The sequence below is a fragment of the Xiphias gladius genome, chromosome 18 (assembly GCF_016859285.1).
Source record: "Xiphias gladius isolate SHS-SW01 ecotype Sanya breed wild chromosome 18, ASM1685928v1, whole genome shotgun sequence".
NCBI classification, from domain to species: domain Eukaryota; kingdom Metazoa; phylum Chordata; class Actinopteri; order Istiophoriformes; family Xiphiidae; genus Xiphias; species Xiphias gladius.
The window spans coordinates 7,139,329-7,161,356 of NC_053417.1; the positions used below are offsets into that span (position 1 = coordinate 7,139,329).

Consider the following 22,028-nt stretch of genomic DNA (forward strand, 5'->3'; position numbering starts at 1 on the left):
GTGTGGAGTTTTGTACTTGAAATATGCCATATTTGTGGCTCCAGTGCACTTTGTGTTCTATTTTATGGTCTGTGTGCTGTGAGGTGACATACAATTAAGTTATCTGGTCATTCATTCATATTCATAGTTTTTCTGGAAGGCTTTCATGCCATGCCAACACCATCCGGATTTTGTTTTAGAATTCCTGAAGAAAACCAGCCATAACAAACTCATTAAAATGAACCGCTCATGTTAAGTATTGTGGTATGTGGGACTGAGCAGTGTGTACTTTATTTTGCAGCTGCTGAACGCCATCCAGCTGTTTGGTGCCAACCTAGACGACTACCTCCACTTGTTGCTGCCTCCAATTGTTAAGCTTTTTGATGCCGCTGATGTGCCCCTGCAGGCCCGCAAGTCCGTACTACACATGGTTGTCCCTTTGCTTATGTAGTTGTAGTTTGAGATCTAGTATATATTTAGATACATTCACACTGGAATCCTCAGTTAATTTTATTGATGTAATTTCGTTGTATTATCTCCTAAATCTGCTTTCAATTGTTATACACTTGCACCACAGAAATGGAAAAATCAAACTAGATTAGCCCTGTAATAATAGAAAGAAGAGCTGGGTTTCACTGGAAGAATTCTTTACAGCACAGAATTCTTTACAGTCTAGCTGGCAAATACCTCACCCTTTCACATATCTTCTTGATGATAGCAGGCAATGTCCCTTTTTGTGTCTGTGTCTTACTAATATTTATGTGAAGCTCAGCTTTTTCTGTGTATCTGTTTTTCCTCCATGTGGCTCAGGGTTGCCTTGGAGACACTTGACCGACTGACAGAATCCCTGGACTTCACAGACTACGCTTCACGCATTATCCACCCGATTGTTCGTACACTTGACAGCACGCCTGAGCTGCGCTCCACCTCTATGGACACCCTGTCCTCGCTAGTTTTCCAGTTGGGCAAGAAGGTAACTATAGCTGTCCCCAGGGCTCCCTTTAGATGTAGCTATTATTCAGTGGACTACTTCCAGCCTCCCTACTGCTGGCTTCACAAGAACAGCATTTTCGGTAACCCCCCCATTATTTTTACTACTTCCTGCCAGACTGCTGATGTCATTGGCCATTTGGTGGTGGGGGGGTAGTGTTTATGAGAGTGGATGAGGTCATATTTACCCCTACCTTTCCTCCATAGCCCCCCCCCCCTCCCTTATCCCTAAACCATCCTATCGTCTTCAGGCTTAACCTCAGAGCCAACAGCCCACATGCAGCCAGGTCTGGCAACAAATGTAAAGGGAAAACTTTTGATCTGAGACTCGTGGTTAGATACAAGTACAGGATACTCAGTTATTTGACTCATGATGAGGGAAAAAGGTAGCAAGATTAAACCACATAAAGCAAACATACACCCCTTTATTTACTCTCTTTCCCTTGTTATTTTCAGTACCAGATCTTCATTCCCATGGTGAACAAAGTGATGCTGAAACACAGGATCAACCACCAGCGTTATGACATACTCATATGTCGCATTGTTAAGGTAAGTCCCCACAATATATCAACCTTTTCTCAAAAACTTAGTAAACCAATTGATACTATGCACATTTCCTACATCTCTCCTGAATTCATGACAATATGTTCATTGTTCTTTGCCTCTTGCCCAGTCAGCTGCAAAAATTGTAATCCTTCATGACACAGAGTGACCGCACATGGTCAAGCAATAAATTACATGATAATCAATAAACAACACATTTTTATGTACAATGCACCGTAAGCAAGTCATTACCATGCTGTTTTTATCAACATTTATCCCTCAGGAAGGAAATTAACTTCTACATTCACAAATCATGTTTTAGGCATGACTCAACAATTGGTCTGTGTGTGGCCTGTGTGGCCTGTGTGTCTCTGTGGCCTGTGCGTGTGTCTGTGTCTGTGTCTGTGTGTGTGTGTGTGTGTGTGCGTGTGTGTCTGCGTGTGTGGTCATAATAGGGCTATACTCTGGCAGAAGAGGAAGAAGACCCTCTAATCTTCCAACATCGCCAGCTTCGTGGTAACAAAGGTGATGCTCTGGTCAGCGGGCCAGTGGAGGCGGGGCCTATGAAGAAGCTTCATGTCAGCACTACGGCACTTCAGAAGGTCAGAAGGGAAAATTTTACTTTAAAAGATTACCGATTACTGATTTATATTTTCATAGAGAGTGGTAACACTTTAGAATTCAACTATTTGTTTCACTGGCATAGTTGTTGACTGCAGGTATTGTTATTGTGTACTGTAAACAGTCGTGTGCACAAACCCATAGTTTACTTGTGATGATGAAATACGGACCAACAAACTAAAGTGATGACAAAATAAAGGAAAAACCTGAACAAATGAGCACTTAAACACAATGACTGCAGATTCATCCATACTGCACACACAGGGTTAATGAAGGGTTTCATGAGTATGAAATTGATGAGAATCATATGCCAATGGCCTTCATAGTCACCATATTTCAGCCCAGTTGAACAGCTATGAGACTGATGCGTGGACTGACACAGCACTCTCTACCACCATCATCAAAACACCAAATAAGGCTGTCCTTTGGAAGAATGCTGTTCCATTCTTTGGAGCATTTGATGACCTATAGCAAAAGTTTTATGGGTGCATCTCAGCCAGATGTTTCCACACACACCTGTACAATCTTGCTCCAACGAAGTTCCAGTGACTCTGAAATTAATGATTTCTGTCTCTTCGCAGGCTTGGGGTGCTGCCAGGAAGGTGTCCAAAGATGACTGGCTGGAGTGGCTGAGGCGCTTGAGTGTTGTCTTGCTCAAGGAGTCGTCCTCCCCAGCCCTGCGATCGTGCTGGTCACTGGCTCAAACCTACATCCCTCTCGCCAGGTACACAACGCTGTCATAGTACCTTTTGATCTCACTTTCTCCTCCCTCATTTATTTTTCACTTGTCTCATGTCTTTAATCATCCGCATTCATGATACACCAGAACAACTGAAAACATTCACATACAGTGTATTCAGAAAGTGTTCAGAGACCTTTGCTTTTTGCACACTCTTTTGTGTTACGGATTTAATTTTAAATGGATAAAAGTAGCATTTTTTGTTTTAGAAATTTTTGCAAATTTATTAAAAATCAAAAACTGAAATCCCTCATTTACAAAAGTAAATAGGATATAAATAGCAAGGAACTCTCTGTAGACTTCCGTGATAAATTGTGTGGAGGCATGGATTGGTGCAATGGTATAAAACTTTTTCTAAGGATTTTAGTGTTCCCAGGAGCCCAGTGACCTCAATAATATTGAAATAGAAGAAGTTTAGAACCACCATGACTTTCCTAGAGCTGGCCATCTGCTACTCTGAGCAACTGGGCAAGAAGTACCTTGGTCAGGCAGGTGACCAAGAACCCAGAGGTCACTCTAACACAGCTTCAGAAGTCCTCTGCAGAGATGGGAGAACCTTCTGGAAGGACAACCATCTTAGCAGCACTTCATCAATCAGGCCTTTACGGTTGAGTGGCTAGACGGAAGCCACTTGGAGTAAAAGGCATATGAGACAGCCCATTCTGAGTTTACCAAACAGTATTTAAAGGACTCTTAGAGCATGAGGAAAAAGATTTATTGGTCTGATGAGAAACTCCAACCACTATGCCTGGCAAACATTAGGCACTGCTCATCACCTGGCTAATACCATCCCTAAAGTGAGGCATGGTGGTGGCAGCATCGTGCAATGCGTGGACTTCTCAGCGGCAGGGACAGGGAGACTGGTCAGAACTGGGGGAAGGATGAATACAGCCAAGTACAGAGAGGTCCTTAAAGAAAACCTGCCCATTGTGCATTATGAAAATATGCATCGTCACATCATTTTGGACCATTATCTCTACAATATTTGTAAAAATAAAGGTTGTTTTTCACAGTAGATATTACAGACAGATGCTCACTGATGAACTGAGTGCTATTTCCTGAACTAATCCTTCACATTTTTGTGACCTATGGCACTGTGCGCCATAGAAAATAACACTGGTAAACAAGACTTATGTGAATGGATTTGAACTGTGATTTTCTCATCTTCACATAGCCATCTGACAAGATAACAGCCTTTGCCTGCTTAACAGAGTTTTTGTTCAGTTTGATGTCTGTAGACAGCTCACTTTCCCATTGGCCGCTAGTCAGCTGAGTTACGGTAGTGAGTATATTCTTCTCTCACTGTCATTCCTCTCTCATAATTATTTTCTCTAACAGTTAACATTTTTCAAACTTCAGTCTTTTTTAGCTCATTAGTTGTGACACAATTCTTCTCGCTGTGCAAAAATGCTATAATGGTAGGGAAAATCCTGCACAATAAAGTCTGCAAAAAGTGAAGGGTTCTGAATACTTTCTGAGGCCACTGTTATTCCCCATTTTAAAGCAGAGACATAATAGAATTTGGAGCTATGTTTTTAACTTCGCACCCCTAGTGGTGGAAAGCTGAGGGGTTTGGACAGCATCATTGAGCAAAGCAGTGAGACATATAGCTGTTGTTGTGGAGCTGCTCAATGCGGAGCTGCTCAGTTACCAGCACCACAAAAGACTGTTTGCACTAGCTACGAGTTTCCAGATGTGTCTCTGTGTAACTGTAAATATAAAGCAGATTGTTCGTGAAAAATACAATAGCTGCTCTGTGGTCAAAGCTATAATTCAACATTGTACTTATATGTATTGCTATACAGTTATCGTTTTTGTAAGCCATACAATAATCTTCTACAACAATCTAAACAGATTGATTTGCTGGTCTCCCAAATTCATTTAAAGCTTGCTTCTGAAAGAAATCCAAATTTTAATGTTGTGTCAGACACTGTGTGTCTTTGTTTTAATGTGTAAATGCCATTTCTGTGACCCACAGGGACCTGTTCAATGCGGCCTTCCTGTCTTGTTGGTCTGAGCTGAGTGAGGACCAGCAGGATGAGCTCATCCGCAGCATTGAGTTAGCTCTCACCTCCCAGGACATCGCTGAGGTCACACAGACTCTGCTCAACCTGGCAGAGTTCATGGAACACAGTGACAAGGTAAGAAGTGAACTGCAGCAGCTACATTAAACCACAGAATCACTTTGATATAGTTGAGACTAAAGGATGCACACATCATGTTTTATAAGGGTTTTTGCAGGTCTATATTGCAAGTTCATTTTTCTGAATTAAAGTCTTTCTAAATTCAAGGTTTTGATATTAGCTAATGCAAGGGACAAAAAGGCCTAACATACAGCAGTCCCACTACATGTCCTTCTCTGTCTCCCCCAGTCAATGGCACATTACCTCCTTCATTCACTCCTCTCACTGAGAGCGAGGTAACAAAACTCCTGAATTGTAGCCGTCCTACTACTTGTCCGCTGGACCCCATTCCTTCCTACCTCCCCCAAACCATATCTCCCACCATTGTGCCAGCAATCACACGTGGGATAGATACTTCGCTGGCTTCGGGAACATTTCCAACCGCATTCAAATAGGCTTGGGTAACACCCATGCTCAAAAAGCCTTAATTCGGTCCTGCTCAAGCTGTGAACTATCATCCGTTCTCATTACTTCCATTCTTATCCAAGGCTATTGAAAGGGCAGTTTTCAAACAGGTCTCAGAATTCCTGTCGTGGAATGACCTCCTTGATCCAAATCAGTCAGGCTTTAAGAGCGACCACTCAACTGAAATGGCTCTGTTGTCTATGACAGAAGCTCTAAGGGTAGCCAGAGCCGCAGCTCATTCCTCAGTTCTTATCCTGCTGGATTTATCAGCAGCCGTTGACACGTGGAACCACCGCATCCTGCTATCTATACTCTCTGATATAGGCAAAGTGCATTCTTGGTTTGAATCCTACCTCGCTCGGCGTTCTTTCAATGTGTCTTGGTAAGGGCAAACGTCCATTTCCCATTTCCTCCCCACAAGGGTCCCACAAGACTCGTTGCTGGGGCTCCTTCGTCTTTGCAATAAACACCACGTCCTTGGGTCATGGATTCTCAAAACACTGCTACGCAGACGATACCCAACTATACCTGTCATTTCTGCCAGTTGACCCCACAGTCTCGGTGCAACCAAACCAATCAGACAGATAATAGATACTTTAGGAATGGCCAAATCAACAATTTGGTATATTTTTAAAAAGAAGGAATGCACTCATGAGCTCACCAACATCAAAAGGCCAGGAAGACCATGGAAGACAACTAAAGTGGATGATCATAGAATTCTTTCCTTGGTGAAGAAAATCCACTTCACAACATTTCACCAGGTCAAGAACACTCTGCAGGAGGTAGGCGTATCATTGTCAGAGTCTACAATCTAGAGATTCCTTCATTAATTTAAATACAGAGGGTTTACCACAAGGTACAAACCACTGGTAACACTCAAAAACAGAAAGGCCAGATTAGACTTTGCCAGAAAAATTTTTAAAAAGCCTGCCCAGTTCGGGAACAAGATTCTTTGGGCAGATGAAATCAATATTAACTTGTACCTGATAGAAGTAGAAGAAGCTGACAGAAGTAGAACGATGAATTCTGAAGTGTATAGGGCTATACTATGCAGTGAAGGCCTGGCAAAGCATCTCAAGAGAGCCAACTCTGCATTTGGTAATGTCCATGGGAGACTTCTGGCACTCATTTACTGCAAAGGATTTTCATCCAAATATTGAAAACAAGCCTTATATTTATATTTACATTTATGTTGGTTTCTTCAATTCCTTTTCATCCTGTGAAAAAGAGGGACTATGTATACAAATGGCTGTAAACGGTTAATGCAATATTTTTATTCAACCCCTTGAATTAAAGCTGAAACTCTACACTTCAATCACATCTTGATGGCTTGATTTTGAATTCATTGTGGTGGTGTACAGAGGCAGAATTAAGACAATTGTATCACTGTCCTTATGTACCTAACTGTATGTTAGCTAGGTTAGCAGTTTCCTTAGTCGTAAAATAGCTTTCATTAGTTACAGCTTCTCTCTATTAATTATCGCTTTTGTTAACATCCATAGGAATAACCCACTAACAAAAAATGTTTATACATATACATATTTATTCTTTGTCGAGGCTTACTGTATTGATGGCTTGCAACTTGCGTATCGGAGTTGATGGTTGTAACTACCATCCTGAGTTGACAGACAGAGAAATATCCAGTTAGCTGTTTGATTAGCTTTGCTTTGAGTATCTGTTACACACCAATCAGATAATCGTTCGTTGATTGTTGATTGACAGGACATTCCTGTTATTGTTCCAGATCAAAGCATCTCTTTTTTTTTTTCTTTTTTCTTTTTGTCAGCGTATAGAACTCTCACTGTTTATATAGTGCCTTAGCCTTTCTGTAGTAGGGGAAACCCTGGTAGAGTTGAGATACTTGCACTGTGGCATGGACACAGTGCAAGTGGTTTTCAGAACAGTTGAAAAAGCACAGTAAAAGGCATTGTTTAAATGGATATCATGTTGTGGGTTTAAAGTTTATCCAAACTGCAATACATTATACCTCTTAACAGTGGATTAATAGGTCCAGTAAGAGAGTTGATCAGAAAACATTCTGACTACTATCATTTTAATAAAAATTAGAACAGGAATTTAGGAGCTAACACTTAAAACCACTGCAATAATTTGTTACATAGGTGTTATAAGACTACTCTAAGGTGAACAGAGAAAGCCTTTCAAAATTAGCACTTTCTCTCTAGTCTGTTGTTTGACTGTACATGTTGAGCTAGTTAGTGACGATACTGTTACGTTGAGGGCAGAGACCGTCATGGTTGGGTCATAATAATAATGGGTTTCAGCAGGGACCCCATGCTGTGAGGCTGCAGTTGAAACACATAGTGTGTCCTACTCCAAGTCAGTGGAAAGAAGGGCATAAGGTGTTTTCTGTAGGCTTTCAGAAATCTTTTCACAATCAGTTACGAAGGTGCATTAATACAAATCACTTAAATGCTACATCAAACTAACTTACTCCAGTCATTCACAATAATTGAGTTATAGTCAGTGAGACATTAGCAGAATAAGTTCTGTTGATGGCAAGAACTGCATTAATTGCTGATAGGGGACAATTGAGGTCATAGACAACTGCACATTCAAGTCTTATTTCGTTTACGAAAAAACCTTTGATTGTTTTGTACAATTTGTTTGCTTTTCCAGGGCCCACTGCCTCTGAGAGATGATAATGGTATTGTGCTGCTTGGTGAGAGAGCTGCCAAGTGCCGTGCCTACGCCAAGGCTCTGCATTACAAAGAGCTGGAGTTTCAGAAAGGCCCTTCTCCTCTCATCCTGGAGTCTCTTATCAGGTAGGAGGTCTCAAAAACTCAGAAGCACAAACTTTTTTTAAAATGAGAAACAACCACAGCCTTTATAAACTGTGAGCAGTTGAACTCAGACTTTCTACGTCACAGAATTTGACTGAAAACAGCGAAGTACAAGTTTTTTCTTTACATTAACTAAGCAAATAAGAAATGACTGTACTTAATGGTCTGCCTAACTTATTGTTTTGTTGTGTAATTTCTCCTTTGGTCCAAATAAATAACAAATAATCTCTTGTAAAATTTGAGATCATATCATAATTCGATGTCAGTGGGAGGTAAGTAATTGCTAATTCTCTGATGTAGATTTCATCCTCATCGCAAATACTAGGTGTGGTGTTTTCACTCTAATAGATACACAAAGAAATGATATTATACATATCCTCCTGTCCCATAACCCTTTGATATCTTTTGTCATCTTTTCCATCCCCTTTTCTCATCTTTCTTTATTTCGGTGTCTTTGGCATGGCACGGAGAAATCTGTTTTCCAGGCATCTAATTGGATGCTTGCCTTCTTTTCATCTATGAGTGTCTGGACTTGTGTTTCTCAGGGGCCTGTTTTCAATTTCTCAGGAGCCTTGATGATGATGAATGATGGGAGCCGGCACTCTGGTGTTTTCAATATCCCCATCTGTTTCTCACCTCTCCAGGATTTCCCATAAAGATCTAGAGTCTAGTGTGCAAAAGCACTACGTAAACCTGGCTCTACTGAGCTGTGGCTGTATTAGAAAAAAAAGTGTTCATATCTAATCCACATTTTTTGATGACAAGGAGGCATCGTCACTGGTTTTCTAGTACCCCTGAGTTATGATATTTATAGGTGAGTGTAATTTCAGGAATTGTTCCTTGTGTTCATACATACTCATACTCATTATAGTATAAATTTTATGAGTATTAACTGGTATGAATAAAGCGTGAGGGATTTGAACAAAATCAGAAGAGTTAGTTTGTGGCGTGACTATATTCTCGGGCCTCATAGCTTTGGATAGAGCCAGGTAATTGGTCACATTTACTGCATTATTCCTATGAAACAGAGGGAATACTGTTAATTGAGCATTTGGCATATGGCATTATTGGTACATTGTGTAGTGTCTTTAAATGGACTTGTTCTCTTGTAAATTTAGTTGAATTGGACAACACAATATGTTGTAGAATGTAATGATGGGGGGTGAAAGGTGTGTGATAGGTATTTAGAAAGTCTGTAAAAGTAATTTACAGGGTAACTACGAATTTGGTGGTTCCATCACCAGTGTAGCGACTGCAGTTGGACATTGTTGCATCTGTACAATGTGTCAATAATTAATGTGTAGCCATATTGTTAGCATGAACCATGGAAGTACTTGGAAATGGAGTTTTAAATTAAGTTTAGCATGTTCAGATGTATAGAGGGCTTCAAAGTGTTAAGCAAAATCTCATTTTATGCTTGCAATCCAGTGTGACTTTTATTCCTAATTTTATTTTAACCTCTCAACTGCTTAAATGGAAACAGTTAATGAGTAGAAGGGGCGGACAAACCAGCAGGAAAACTTGTATAATGTAATTAAATCCAGTAGTGCTACCATGTACCACCTTTATGGTTTGGATGTTTTACTTGTGTTTTGACTGCGTCAGAAGTATGGTTTTCCCCTGTCTAAGAAAAATAACAGATGGAACACCTCATACAGTGTATTGTAACTTATAATTACAATTATATACATAGGTTTATATAGATATTAATACTAGAAAAACAATAAAATCCAATTTAGTTCAACATCACAAAATGTAGCCTCCAAAATTAGCCTCAAGTTGAATCAACAACTATCTGACAGTCCCATTACAATTTACTATAAAACAGTGTCAGGATACTTAGGATTTTTGAAAATTAGGCGAACATAGTTCCTATAAAAACAAGGCCCAAATTATAGATGCACAAAATAAACATAATGTTCTTGCTCAGGCTATAATAAGCTCATTGGAATATGTTGATACCCTTTTAGCTTTCCACATCATAGTTTTTATGTTTTCTAGGGTTTATAGTAATACCTCACTAAATTTTAGCCTTCCTGAAAAATAATGTTAAATTCCATTTGCAGAAGTTGGGTTTCCTAAATGAGGAATGCTAGTTTTTAGGACTGCCTTTATGAAGACACAAAAGGTTTACGTCAATAGTAATGTATACGTCACTAGTAACAGACCTCTTATCGTAGCATTTACACCGTCCACCACTGTCTAAGGTCCGCTTTTTGTTGTTGAGGACACAAGTTTGAATACTTCGAGCCCTTGAAATTGAAAGACCCGTTTATTTTTTATTGTCCAAATGTCTTTTTTTGAGTGCTCTTTATTCCACTGTGGCCATTGCGTTTAAAGGGAAGGGATAAACGTTCTGCTTTTATTAGATGTTTACCCTGACTGACTTGTCACCTTGTAAAAGGAAGAGAATCTGACTAAGCCTACCACTGAACCTGTAAAGGCAGTGCTCCCTGTCTGTAGGTATTTGAATGCTGTAAGGAATTCTGTTGGTTCAAAGCAAAATGGTGTTATTGTTTTCAAAGTAGTAAACCTGGAGGAATTTAACTCAATGGCAGAATAGACTCTGTGTGTGTGTGGTCCTCATTCCTGCATTTGGCTTAGGCGCCTGGGACCTTTAGCCAGGATGTCAGGAGATGACCTGAGAGTCAGAGGTCATTGGCTCAAGGCAAATATGTAGCCATTATTGGACATGAATGGATGCAAGGCCTAGATCTGCTTTTAGATTCCCATTGAGTTTGTCACAACTATGCATTTAGCCAGTGAAGTGAAGTGAAGAGAATAATGCACTGTAGAATTACCTGTTTGAGACACTTATGCACTATGTTTCTTTTAAAAAATATGTTTATTTTCTATCATATAAAACAACATAATTACAGAGCTGTACACATTTTACAAATTACACATTTGCATAATCAGTGGTTAAGGTTTTAAAATAAAATGCTAAGAAATTCATAGGAAATACCTTAGGTGTTTGGTCCCATTCCAGCAACTCACAAAGATCCTTTAGTTTAATTAGTTCCCACCAGTCCTTAATGATTTAAACCTGAACCAGACCAGTCTGGACTGAATCTTGCTACTACCCATAAACAGCTTGTGTTAACTAAAAAATACATCCTAGTGCTTTCAAGAAAAAGGAGAGAAGAAGTCAAAATCTAGTTACTCATATGGGACAGTGGTAAAGAGCATCTATCCAAGCTTTTAAGAAATAAAATATTTTATTGATAAATACACAAAGTGAACTACAATTTACAATCAAACACGGCAGACACATTACACATTCATCTGACTGAAACCTAACCAGACCATCACAAACATCATTTTCAGTCCTTTCGCAGTCAAGGTTCAACAGGTACTAGTGAAATCTCTCAACAGTCATGCTTATGATCATGATCCAGGATACACTTTTGAAGCACTTATGGTTGAAAACCCACTGGCCGGACCTTCATCTCCACTTTCTTGAGGGAGTAGTTTGGTCCATGCCAGCCATACCAAGTGATCCCATTTGTGTTCTTTGTGTGCTCACTGTAGCGGTAAAAAACGCCATTCAGGTTTGAGTCAGTACAGCAATTGTACCAGTAACCACCTGGAAGGCGATGAGGGAGAAGAATTAGATATATTGTTACGTGGAGGGAAATTCCTACCTGTATTATCTTCTGTAAATGACTACATGGATTGTTTTGACTGGTTTGCTCTAATAGTTTACCTTTGCGCAGGGAAGCACAGTCATCCACACATTTGTCGTTGTCCTTGTTGATGGTGCTGAAGTTAGTGTTGTTGTGATAGCGCAGGGAGTCTCCAGCGTTCCCACTGTAGTTGGCAAGGAAGAGCTTGTAGCTGTTGAGCTCATTACCCACAGTGAAAAAGCCATACTCAGCATAGCGTTTCTCTCCTTCCCAGTCCTGCATTGAAAAACACATATAACATGATTAAGAGAGGGACAGTTATAGAACCTGAGAATATTTGCTCTCAGTGTTCCTAACATCTTTAAAAGTTAGTTTTTATTTATTATTAATTTTCTTACGCTCATTACCTATCAGAATAAATTGTTTCTGTGTTTTTGGCTATGGAATCGTTTATACATGGCTTATGTATTCTTGCTCTTTAGAGTCACAGTCCAAGCCACGAGTGCCATGGTTTCTAATACATACCTCCATCTCAATCCTGAGCATACTGGGCTGCCTTGTTAGTCGGAAGATATGGTCATTTCCTAGCCAGAAATCTCCACGGATTGATCCAAATCCACTTTTGTACTGCTTCCAGTCACGGTTAAATGATGTCAGGCCGACCTTCCGCCTTTGGATCAGAGTCCAACCACCTCCATTTGTCTCCATATCGCAAAAAACCTGAAAGCATTTCCCAACATTTAATACAGTGCGGAGAAAAGAGGGAGAGCTCATTGTACTCTACCAAAAACTTCACAAAAGGGAAATGCTACACACAAGACTAGTATAAGTATAACTTACATTTAGCTCAGGTGTACCCAGAAACTCATCTTTAGGCAGTTTGTACTCGCCAGAGATCTTGTAGTTCTTGCTGTAGAGTGATGCACAGTCATATATGGCATCTGGAAAAAAGAACATCTTAAGTTGTGCTAAAATCATATGCAGTTTCATGAGCAGTTCTTAAAATCTGAATGTCATAAATTGTATCAGCTTTATGGATATTTGAATGATTGGACAGATGAAAAAAAGGACCTCTATCCCCACCAAAAGCAAAAGAGATCAACACAGATGGATATGCATTGCATGGCTCAGATTTGTGCATAGTTCCCCTGTTTTACTCCGGTTACAGTATGGTCATACCATTAATAGGGCTATGAGAAAAAACTCTCTGTAAAAGAAAAAGAGAGGGATATCTTCCTCCTCCTCTAATCTTTGCATCCCTTCCTCTTCTGCTTTCCTGTCTCTAATTTAAAAGGTCTCTGTGTTCCCTTTGCAAGTGACATAAATGTGCCCCTGTTAGACCACACAGTTGAGGTATTGAAATAATAAACTACGTCATGCCTGCTTAAACTCTTTGCGCCAGCCAGTGCTGATTAGTGGTGTATTTAAGTTGAGTTGAATGGTGGAGATGATATGGCTTTGATGGAACACTTTATTGACAGCCCTGCACAGGGGCCGCTACAGCTCTAGATTAATGCTTTTGACAGCTGTAGGCGGCACAAATACGTGTATGCACTGTAATCTATCTCACAACCAATTCACAGCAGTTGTCTGGGACCCACAAAGCATTGGACAAGGCTGATTATAGTTTTTACAGCTAAAATATATACAGTGTTGTGTTTGCAAAATATTTGATGTATTTAAAAACTGTTTTGCAAATGTAGGCACTCACATTCCAGTGAAATTAGGCTTCTCTCACCTTTTTGTGTACTAGAGTTGATCTTATCAGTTCAAAAATGACTACTCTTCCCTTTGTTATATATTAAACTTCGCAAAATTACAAAAAGGGCATTTTTCTTTCAATACAAAATTGAGCCAGACTGAAAAGGTTGCTAAAAAAAAGGTAATTTAAAGTTCAGTCATATCTAAAATCTGTGTCCATGTGTGGAAATAATTCTAATACCAGGAGCGTGAAAATAACAGCAGCTGCTCAACAGGCTAGAGAAAGTAAGAGGCAGGTTAAATATGCACTAGAGTCACTGATGGAACCGTTTTACCATGTGTGAACACTTTACAATCTCTCTCCGGGACTATTTTGTTAATGTAAATTGCTTTGACAAAAATTCAGTTGTGCATAAATGTTAAGCTAAACCTTATTCCTGCAATTTTTTTAGATGTTATCATACCGGTTAGCTGCACACACAACTCTAGACAATATGTTATTCTATTCATACATCTATTGATAGCTGTTACAAAGTGTTAATGCTCACCTGATGAGGTCTGAGTAGCGGACTGTAGGGTTTGTAGCTGCATGATCTCCACACGGTTGTTGATCTCTGAGTACTTGCTCTCTGCCTCTGTGACCCGTGCTTCTTGCTGCCGGTTCAGCTTGTCCAGGTCCATTATTTGCCTCACAATGTTCATCAAGTCTGTCTCCTGCTTGCGATTCAGCTCTTCGAGGAGACTGGTCAGATTGGCCACCTGAACCTTGAGAGAGCGCACCTCATCGCAGCACTGAGCCTTGACAGGCTTTGGAGGTGCCATTCTCTTCCTGGGACTCTGGGCCCATGTCTCTGCTAACAGGAGCAGTGTCACACCCAGAGCCACTATGCTCAAATTTACTTTTGGCATAATTTTTTACAAATGCTCTAGATTTTCACACAATCTCAGGTGTCTGATTGCTTTTGGTGATCAAAAGTAGTCAGTCCCTGTAGAAGATCTCTGCTAGAAATATTAAATGGACACAAACTTTGGCTGACCAGTTGAGTTAGAGCTCTCTGTTGACCAACGGCTCACCCAGGCTCTTTCTTACTTCCTCAGTGAAGCCCTCCCCTGCCTGAGCATCTTAAATATTTTGCATGTGGGTCCTCCCCCTCCCTCCCGGTGCACACCAGTCACCATACTGACCCTCTCCAACCTTCTGGGTGGAGGACCTTTCCCATCCCTCCTCCCCTTCCTCCCCTCTACCTCCCCCCTCATCTGACTTTCAGTCATTCCACAGAAATTTTGCCCACGTTTTTCCTCTCTTTGTCAGGTGTGGAAGGTTTTTAGGCTGTAATGTTTTTTTGCGTCTGCCTGGTTGAGTAACGCAAGGAGCTGAAGAGACCAAACAGGGGCTACTGTCTGAACTCAAGGCACCTCCAATATGTGCCACTTGTTACTCTGTGAAAATGCAAACTCTGAAATGCTTTAATTGTATTTAACTTATTCAGCTATACTGAAAAATTGTTAAAACATTTGTATACTTGTTTTAAGCAGGTATATGTAATTTTCTTCCCTGTCTTCACACTTTAACTACCCTGTTAATAACAGATTTTTTTATATATCCTTGGGGCTCACCATTTTTTCAGTTAATTTGGTCTTTACATGCCAAGAGATATGGGAAGTCCCTAAGTACTCTTAATTATAGGTTAAGTGTTCTATTGATGCTACCCTTTTTGGCAGATGTTAAAGCAGGCATGGTTTCCCCAGAGTTTTTGAACATCAAATTTCAGGAGTGTGTTGATACAAGAAGAAAGCCTAGTGAAACCTTCTGGATAAAATTAGACCAAAATATAGTTTGAATTAAGCGGGAAGAATTTATTCAGGAGAAGGTCTGAATATAGTGTCTACATGTATAAAGCCTTTACACTTTGTCTTCGCACATGCTTAAATTGTATACTGTTACTCACTAGAGAACCACAGAGCAACAAAATGGAGTGATATTCTTGTGGCTTTTATGAATAGCAGATAAAATTGGCAATTGTTATAGCACAGCCATTTTGATGTTGTTTTACCACTGCAAAAATTTGATTTTGAAAATTATTAAGTACTGGAAAGCACAAGAAACACTGTGATCAGATTTAACACCTCCGTTTATGAAAATACAAAGCAGCCCTTGGACCATTTAATTTTTTTTTCTTGCGACATTTGCTGGTGGTTTGAAACACCATTTTACAATCTGCTGCCTAATGTGGTGCGTCTGCATGGCTTAATGACAGTGTTTGCAAAGTTCTTGCTTCCTGATCTTCTTCCTTCTTAAAATTTTTACACATGCCAGTTACTGGCAGAGGGTGAAAATATAACTCTGCAGTGTCAGAGGGGCTTCTTGACTATCCATTGTGAGGAACTTTTATCTCACCCTAGCTTCCCTGAGGAGCTGCCAGCCATGCCAACTTAGAGGAGAAGCCTTTGGAGATTAGGCAAAAGGGGTGGTTGTGGAGTTCTAAGGAGGTGTCAGAGTATGCCAACTTTATGGCTTTTCCCTTCTCCACATGTATAGGAATGAACTGTCTGGAAATGACAGGGATGAAGGTGTATGCACGTTCAATAAACAGTTCAAAAAGTTGACAATACACAGCAAAGTAAAGTAGATATTTTTAACCACAAAGTTGAACTACTGTGTTTAAGTCTCTTCAGACCTATATACAGTGCATTCAGAAAGTATTCAGACCCTTTCACTTTTTTCATTTTGGTATGTTGCAGCCTTATGCTAAAATTAAAAAAAAAAATAAATAAATAAAAAATTTGCCTCATCAATCTACACTCCATACCTCATAATAACAAAGTGAAAACAGAATTGTAAAAATTTTTGCAAATATAATAAAAAGGAAAAACTGAAATATCAAATTGACATAAGTATTCAGACTGTTTGCTATGACACTTGAAATTTAGCTAAGGTGCCTCCAAATTCTCCTGCTGATCTTTAAGATGTTTCTGTACCTTGATTGTGAGGTCCACCTGTGGTAAATTCAGTTGTTTTGACATGATTTGGAAAAGCACACACCTTTCTATATAAGGTCTCACAGCTCATTATGGGGTATTGAATGTAGATTGATGAAAAAAGAAGTTTTTTTTATTTTTTTTATTTTAGCATATAAAAAATGTGAAAAAAATTGAAGGGGTTTGAATACTTTCCAAATGCACTGTATTTGCCTTAAAGATACCCTGTAGAGTTTTGACCACTTGTAGCATCGTGGAGCAATGTTTATGTGATTATATCTTGTGTAAACGCAGATGGATGATGTGATACACATTCCAGCTTGGACTAAAACTAAAAATCAGTAAGTCAAGAGATGTCAGACAAAGCTGCACACATTGATGACTGACCATTCTCCTTTAAACCTTTTTTTTTGTGTCTCATGCAATTCCTCTAACTTTATGGAAGTGCAAATCACTGGAGTACCCCTTCAGACACTATTTGCAATTTGATACACATGGTAATCCCCAAACATTATGTCATGGCTTGCATTTGAATTTATTTCTCTATAAATATACACTACCATGTACTGTGCAAGACAACATGGTTGCATTTATTTACTCATACTGAGTCAGTCAGTAACATTATTTATATGAAATTATGTAATGGCTGCAAGCATGAAGCTGGGAGCTGCGATTCAGATAGGGTTGAATATCAGAAATGAAGAGCAAAAACCAAACTTGACACTTTTACCCTCGTCTACCATTTTATTACATAATCTTACCTCACCAGCGATGCTTTTTGTGTCCCTCTTGCCAAATGTTTGGCACGTGTCCCTCACTTTTCCTCACTTGGTCAGGCGAACAAATAAGCGAACAGTTTAGAATGCTCTGCTCAGCATCATCTTTGTGTAATGGGAAATGTGGTTCGGAACACAAATAAAAAGCATGACCTTCCTCTAATTCCAAAATATTACACAATTATGAAATGATCTGTTATTACTCCGATGTTTCACATTGTTGAAGTTGAATATTTGGATTTGTACAGCTCTTCGTCTCCCAGGCGTTTTGCTCTCTAAATGTGGACTGGCCACCGCTTTGAAATTTCCCCTCTACTCATTGCATGTTTTTTTAATAAGCATTTTGTTGTCGTTCTAGAAACATAATTGAAAGATATTAGGCTGCCTTCATGTTTGGTTTGTTGCAGGTATTTAATTGCCTGATAAATTCTGAAGTCTGATTAGATCCTAGACATGATCCTTCTCTCTGTTTCCCCCATTTGTCAAAAATGACGTCAACAACTTGGTGGTCAGCCCCAATATTTATTCGGCTAAGTCACCTACAGTGTACTTACTGATGCTTTTAGCATAAAAAGTCAAGCAAACGTGATGATTGTAACATTGATGGCAAGTTCAATTACCACAAAATCTTCTCCTGGATATTCAGTCTTACCTTTCCATTGTATTTTTAAACTCTTCAGATGGTATCTACCAGAGAGAAACTATTCAAAGGCAATTTCTCTTTACTATGATACATTAAATATAATGTAGTTACATTAGAAAGTAGTTTACAATTCAACTCTGCTGCCAACATAGAGACAGCAGAACGTATACTGGTGTTATATTTAAAGAAATCTGAATGTTTGCTTGATTTTTATCCTTTTCACCTTAGCTCCTGTATAAATAATATTTCTACAGTTGTCAAATGTTTGTAACTGTTCAATAATGTGATGTTTGATGATGTGTAGTGCCTGTTGACCTCCCTGTAAATCTTAACCCTGAGTCATTGATGTGCGTCAGTCTCTTTTGGAAAAATATGGATAATTTGCCTTCCTGGATTCTCTCAATGCCTTAACTGCTCTTTGAGTCACATCTCACTCTCCAGCAATGCATCCCAACGGCATCACTTTCCTTTGGCCCCGGACTCTGTCATTCAGTTCTATTACAGGAAGGTCCAGCTGGATGCTGTTTTATACGTTTAGCAGCACGCTGTTCCCTTCGAAACAGCTTCTTTAAACACTATTTACCCTCTAACCATGTCTCACCAGGGTCTGTGTGAAGAATGCATATCTCCTTTTAACATTAGAGGTATTCACTAAACTTTAACCAAAGCCCCCTTCTTTATATGACTTCCTCGGGAAGCCCACACATTTCATTGAACAGATTTTTTCCTTTGCACTTTAAGACAAGTTGGACACCCTGCTGTGCTAATTGCAGCAGTCATCTATCTTTGATAAGTGCGAGCTGACTAAACAACGTTTTTGGTAGTCATAATATACTCACAGATGGCTTTTGTGTCCCTCAATATGCTGGGAAAACGTTTTGTAATCAAACAGTGACCACGGGGGCCAGGTTGTCAGCAGAGTATTCATGGGTTCAATTACAGGAAAGGCAGGAGTTGAAAGTCGAAGCCAGTGGATTCCAGGGCTTCTTTCTCAAAACTCTGAATTACATAATCTTTATTAACAGTAACCTTTTCCACCTGTATGCTCTGTACGCACAGAAGAACCTCAGTTTGAATTGTACAAATTTTGGTATTAGTTTGGCTTATTTTAAGGCATTATATTTCCTTGCAGTGCTTACATCCAGTATTCCCTGAATCATTAATGTATCCTGTGTTATTATTAAAAATATATATCAAAGGTAAACTTCCCCTTTTTATCTTGGATTACCACAGTAGCAATATGATTGTCAGTCTATGAAGTTTGAAATAATGTAGAGTAGATTATTGGTATCTAAATAAGCCAATAGATATGACAAATAGTGTTGATATTCACTGTAGGACAGCGATTATGATTGTATAGACACGGCCCTATACCAAATCAATCTTGAGTACAAGCCAATATTGCAAAGCCCTTACAGTAGCAATGGATTCACTGTGATTAATTTACTGACTGTTATTTAGTTTGAACTAAAGTAGAACAAAACTTAAATACCATTTTGTTTTTTAATGGAAAGAAAGCAACCAAGTTTACTGGATTTGTTTTACATTATAAATAAGATTCATTTTGCCTGCAGCTCCGCAGTCTGTTAAGTTATTAATTAAAGTCTAGCCTACAACTTTGAAAATAAAAAGTAATAGATATGACATGCCTGATAGTGCCTCTAAACTATTATAAAATCACCATGGGCTGAATATCACCTTCATTTTAGGCACCTAAGGCAACCAGCTGAGTTACCATGGATTTGAGTTTCAAAATAATACAAAGGATAATGATGATTCACCTCAGTTAAACCTGGTCACGTATAGGGGCAAAATAAACTGTTCCATGTTTTCCCTAATTAAGGGGACAGTATGCACCGGGGCATCCTCTAGCTCTGAGAGTGGCAGACTTCATGCCCTGGCAGACCGTCAAGCCGTCTGGTGGCTTAAGCTGGTGATGGCTAACAGGTGGCGTCTGTTGTCATACAGCGGATGCAGGCCAGGCATCAACCGTCTGCTCACCACCCCACAAACCAGTAGCTGGAACAAACAGTACTCGAGGGGAAGAAGATGCATTAGACACTATCCCTTGAGAATACTTCCCCTGCTTTGTGTAAGTAATGTTGGCCATGTGGCATTTCTTCAGAGGGACATTTCGTGACACTGGGATGTAAAAACAGTTGTGTCATGGGACAGAAAACAAAAAACACTTGTACCAGTATTCAGAGATTTCATTGTTTTTTTTGCTAACCATTAATTTTTTAGCCTTGTCATCTCAGGCATTTAAGTAGGTCTTAAAATTAATTTAAGTGAGTGAAAAAACTCATTCTGTCTTTATCCTAAAGCTGTTTAAACTTTCACTGATGACATATCTATCTTCAGATCTTCAATTGGAATGGATTACTCATTTAATTTGAGTTGATTTCACTTGGACAAAGCAAAATAAATCATGTGTCAAAGAAAATGTAGTCAATATGTAGTCTGCAGAAACTCAGGTCCCCCAAAAAAAACATTTTATACAGATCTCTTTGTCCATATAACAGCAGCATTCCAATGAGCTCCGGGGATGCTTTGTTCTCTTGGCCTCTTGACCTTAAGGTGAGGAACCAAGGAGACGCATTCTACAGTGGTGTCCCAATATGGTGATAGTGTGGCGTAAACATGGTTGGAATTGTTTCTCCGGCTGATGTCTCTGTGGCCCCGTTACACTGCTAACTTACTTGAGGAAAAACAGAAATGTCATATAAGATTACCTGTTTTCTTCATGTACAATATTTCACTTGGAACATTTTGTTTATAATGTTTTCTTTCCCCTTTTCCTCTTTTCTGTGCCTCATTCCAAAGCATGAAGGTTTATGTCGAGTTTTACTGCGAGAACTGATTTTAGTCATTTTGAGGAAATTGTTTCAAAGTCAAGGGATACTAAGTGTTTCCCTATGCTGTGGCGTATGTTCGGTGACGAAACAACCAACTTTTTTTCTTGGCGTTTTTAGAGAACTGAGAGACAATGGGGCTAGTCAGATGAGTCAGATGAATTAAATCCCTCTATAGCTACACTCATCCCAGGAAAATCTGGAAGGAAGCGGGTGACTGAGGTAACTACTTCCTATGCCTCCAGGCTTATCTCATACAGTGATGCACTACTGTCTCTTAAGACGCACAGAGGCCAAGATCTGTATTTGATGATGGCAACCTGTTGCTCATTATCTCCAGAGAAGATAAGTGTATGCCACACTTGAAGACTTATGTTGTGTTCATTTATTACAAGTTTAGGATTTGGGCCCTCATTTTAGATAGTGTTGACTGACATTGTTCAGATATGGTATTGTTTGTTAAGATATCAACCGAATTAAAGATGGAGCATTGGTTATGTCACAACATTTTTCAAAATACTGTATCCCTGGACCTCGAATAAGATAATTCTGTTGTTTGGTTTTTTAATGTCACAGTCAGTTTTAACTCTTAAAAGCAAGAGGTAAGACGTAAAATGTAAGGAACACATTGTTAGCACAACATTAGTACTTAAATTGGATATTTCCTGTTAGATTAAAAAAATCAGATGAGATTGCAATGTACCAGTTTGCTTCAATCTCTAATATGCCTCCAGGGAGTTACAGAATATATTTTTAAAGTGCTGCTGCTAGTTCATAAATTACTTAATGGTTGGGAGCCAGTATATATTTTCCGATATGCTTGAAAAATGTAAACACAATAAACCCAGTTACAGTACAGTTTCTGTGTAAAACTATATCTATTATTCTTTTTTCTCTTTCTACTTTAATTTATTCTTTATTTTAATCTATTGTATATTCATTTCATAAAAAACTACTTTGTCTTTCACTGCTTTCATTCATCCCTTGATTCATGTCACGGTCAATAGTACATTATCATTTTCTTTCAAAGTTCAGTCATGCTGCTAAAAAAATATCTAGCTGGAAAAATAGAGATGTTTTGGACCAATTAATTGCAGTCATTTTCTAATTGCCCATTACTGATGTCTGAATGGGATTGTTGGTGTAACTTTTCTAGACAGAAGGAAAACAAAGTTACTCCATGGTACATT

At 39.2% G+C, this 22,028-nt stretch overlaps 2 protein-coding genes across 5 annotated transcripts in view; one reads left to right on the forward strand and one right to left on the reverse strand.

Annotated features, from left to right (window-relative positions):
* Positions 1 to 22,028, forward strand: part of mtor (mechanistic target of rapamycin kinase) — a 99,811-nt gene that overhangs the window by 30,939 nt on the left and 46,844 nt on the right. For all 3 annotated transcript variants that reach the window (XM_040152248.1, XM_040152249.1, XM_040152250.1), the window contains 7 exons: positions 281 to 393; positions 790 to 952; positions 1,426 to 1,518; positions 1,968 to 2,114; positions 2,715 to 2,857; positions 4,851 to 5,013; positions 8,098 to 8,243. In XM_040152248.1, coding sequence (XP_040008182.1) covers positions 281 to 393; positions 790 to 952; positions 1,426 to 1,518; positions 1,968 to 2,114; positions 2,715 to 2,857; positions 4,851 to 5,013; positions 8,098 to 8,243 — 968 coding nt within the window. The remainder of the gene's footprint in view (positions 1 to 280; positions 394 to 789; positions 953 to 1,425; positions 1,519 to 1,967; positions 2,115 to 2,714; positions 2,858 to 4,850; positions 5,014 to 8,097; positions 8,244 to 22,028) is intronic.
* Positions 11,158 to 14,659, reverse strand: angptl7 (angiopoietin-like 7). 2 transcript variants are annotated; one of them, XM_040152252.1, is made up of 5 exons: positions 14,137 to 14,659; positions 12,728 to 12,828; positions 12,413 to 12,607; positions 11,968 to 12,163; positions 11,158 to 11,847 (listed from the first exon to the last, which is right to left on the reverse strand). In XM_040152252.1, the coding sequence occupies exons 1-5, from the start codon at positions 14,495 to 14,497 to the stop codon at positions 11,678 to 11,680; spliced, it is 1,023 nt and encodes a 340-aa protein (XP_040008186.1). In that variant the 5' UTR covers positions 14,498 to 14,659; the 3' UTR covers positions 11,158 to 11,677. The 2 variants fall into 2 exon arrangements, with proteins under 2 accessions (XP_040008186.1, XP_040008185.1); XM_040152251.1 differs by having other exon boundaries at positions 11,158 to 12,163.

Coding starts and splice junctions, on each gene's coding strand:
- angptl7 (XM_040152251.1), bottom strand. CDS start 14,497: ATGCCAAAAGTAAATTTGAGCATAGTGGCTCTGGGTGTGACACTGCTC. Junction 12,829..14,136: donor CGCTACTCAGACCTCATCAG/GTGAGCATTAAC, acceptor TCTTTTTTCCAG/ATGCCATATATGACTGTGCA. Junction 12,608..12,727: donor TGGGTACACCTGAGCTAAAT/GTAAGTTATACT, acceptor AAATGCTTTCAG/GTTTTTTGCGATATGGAGAC.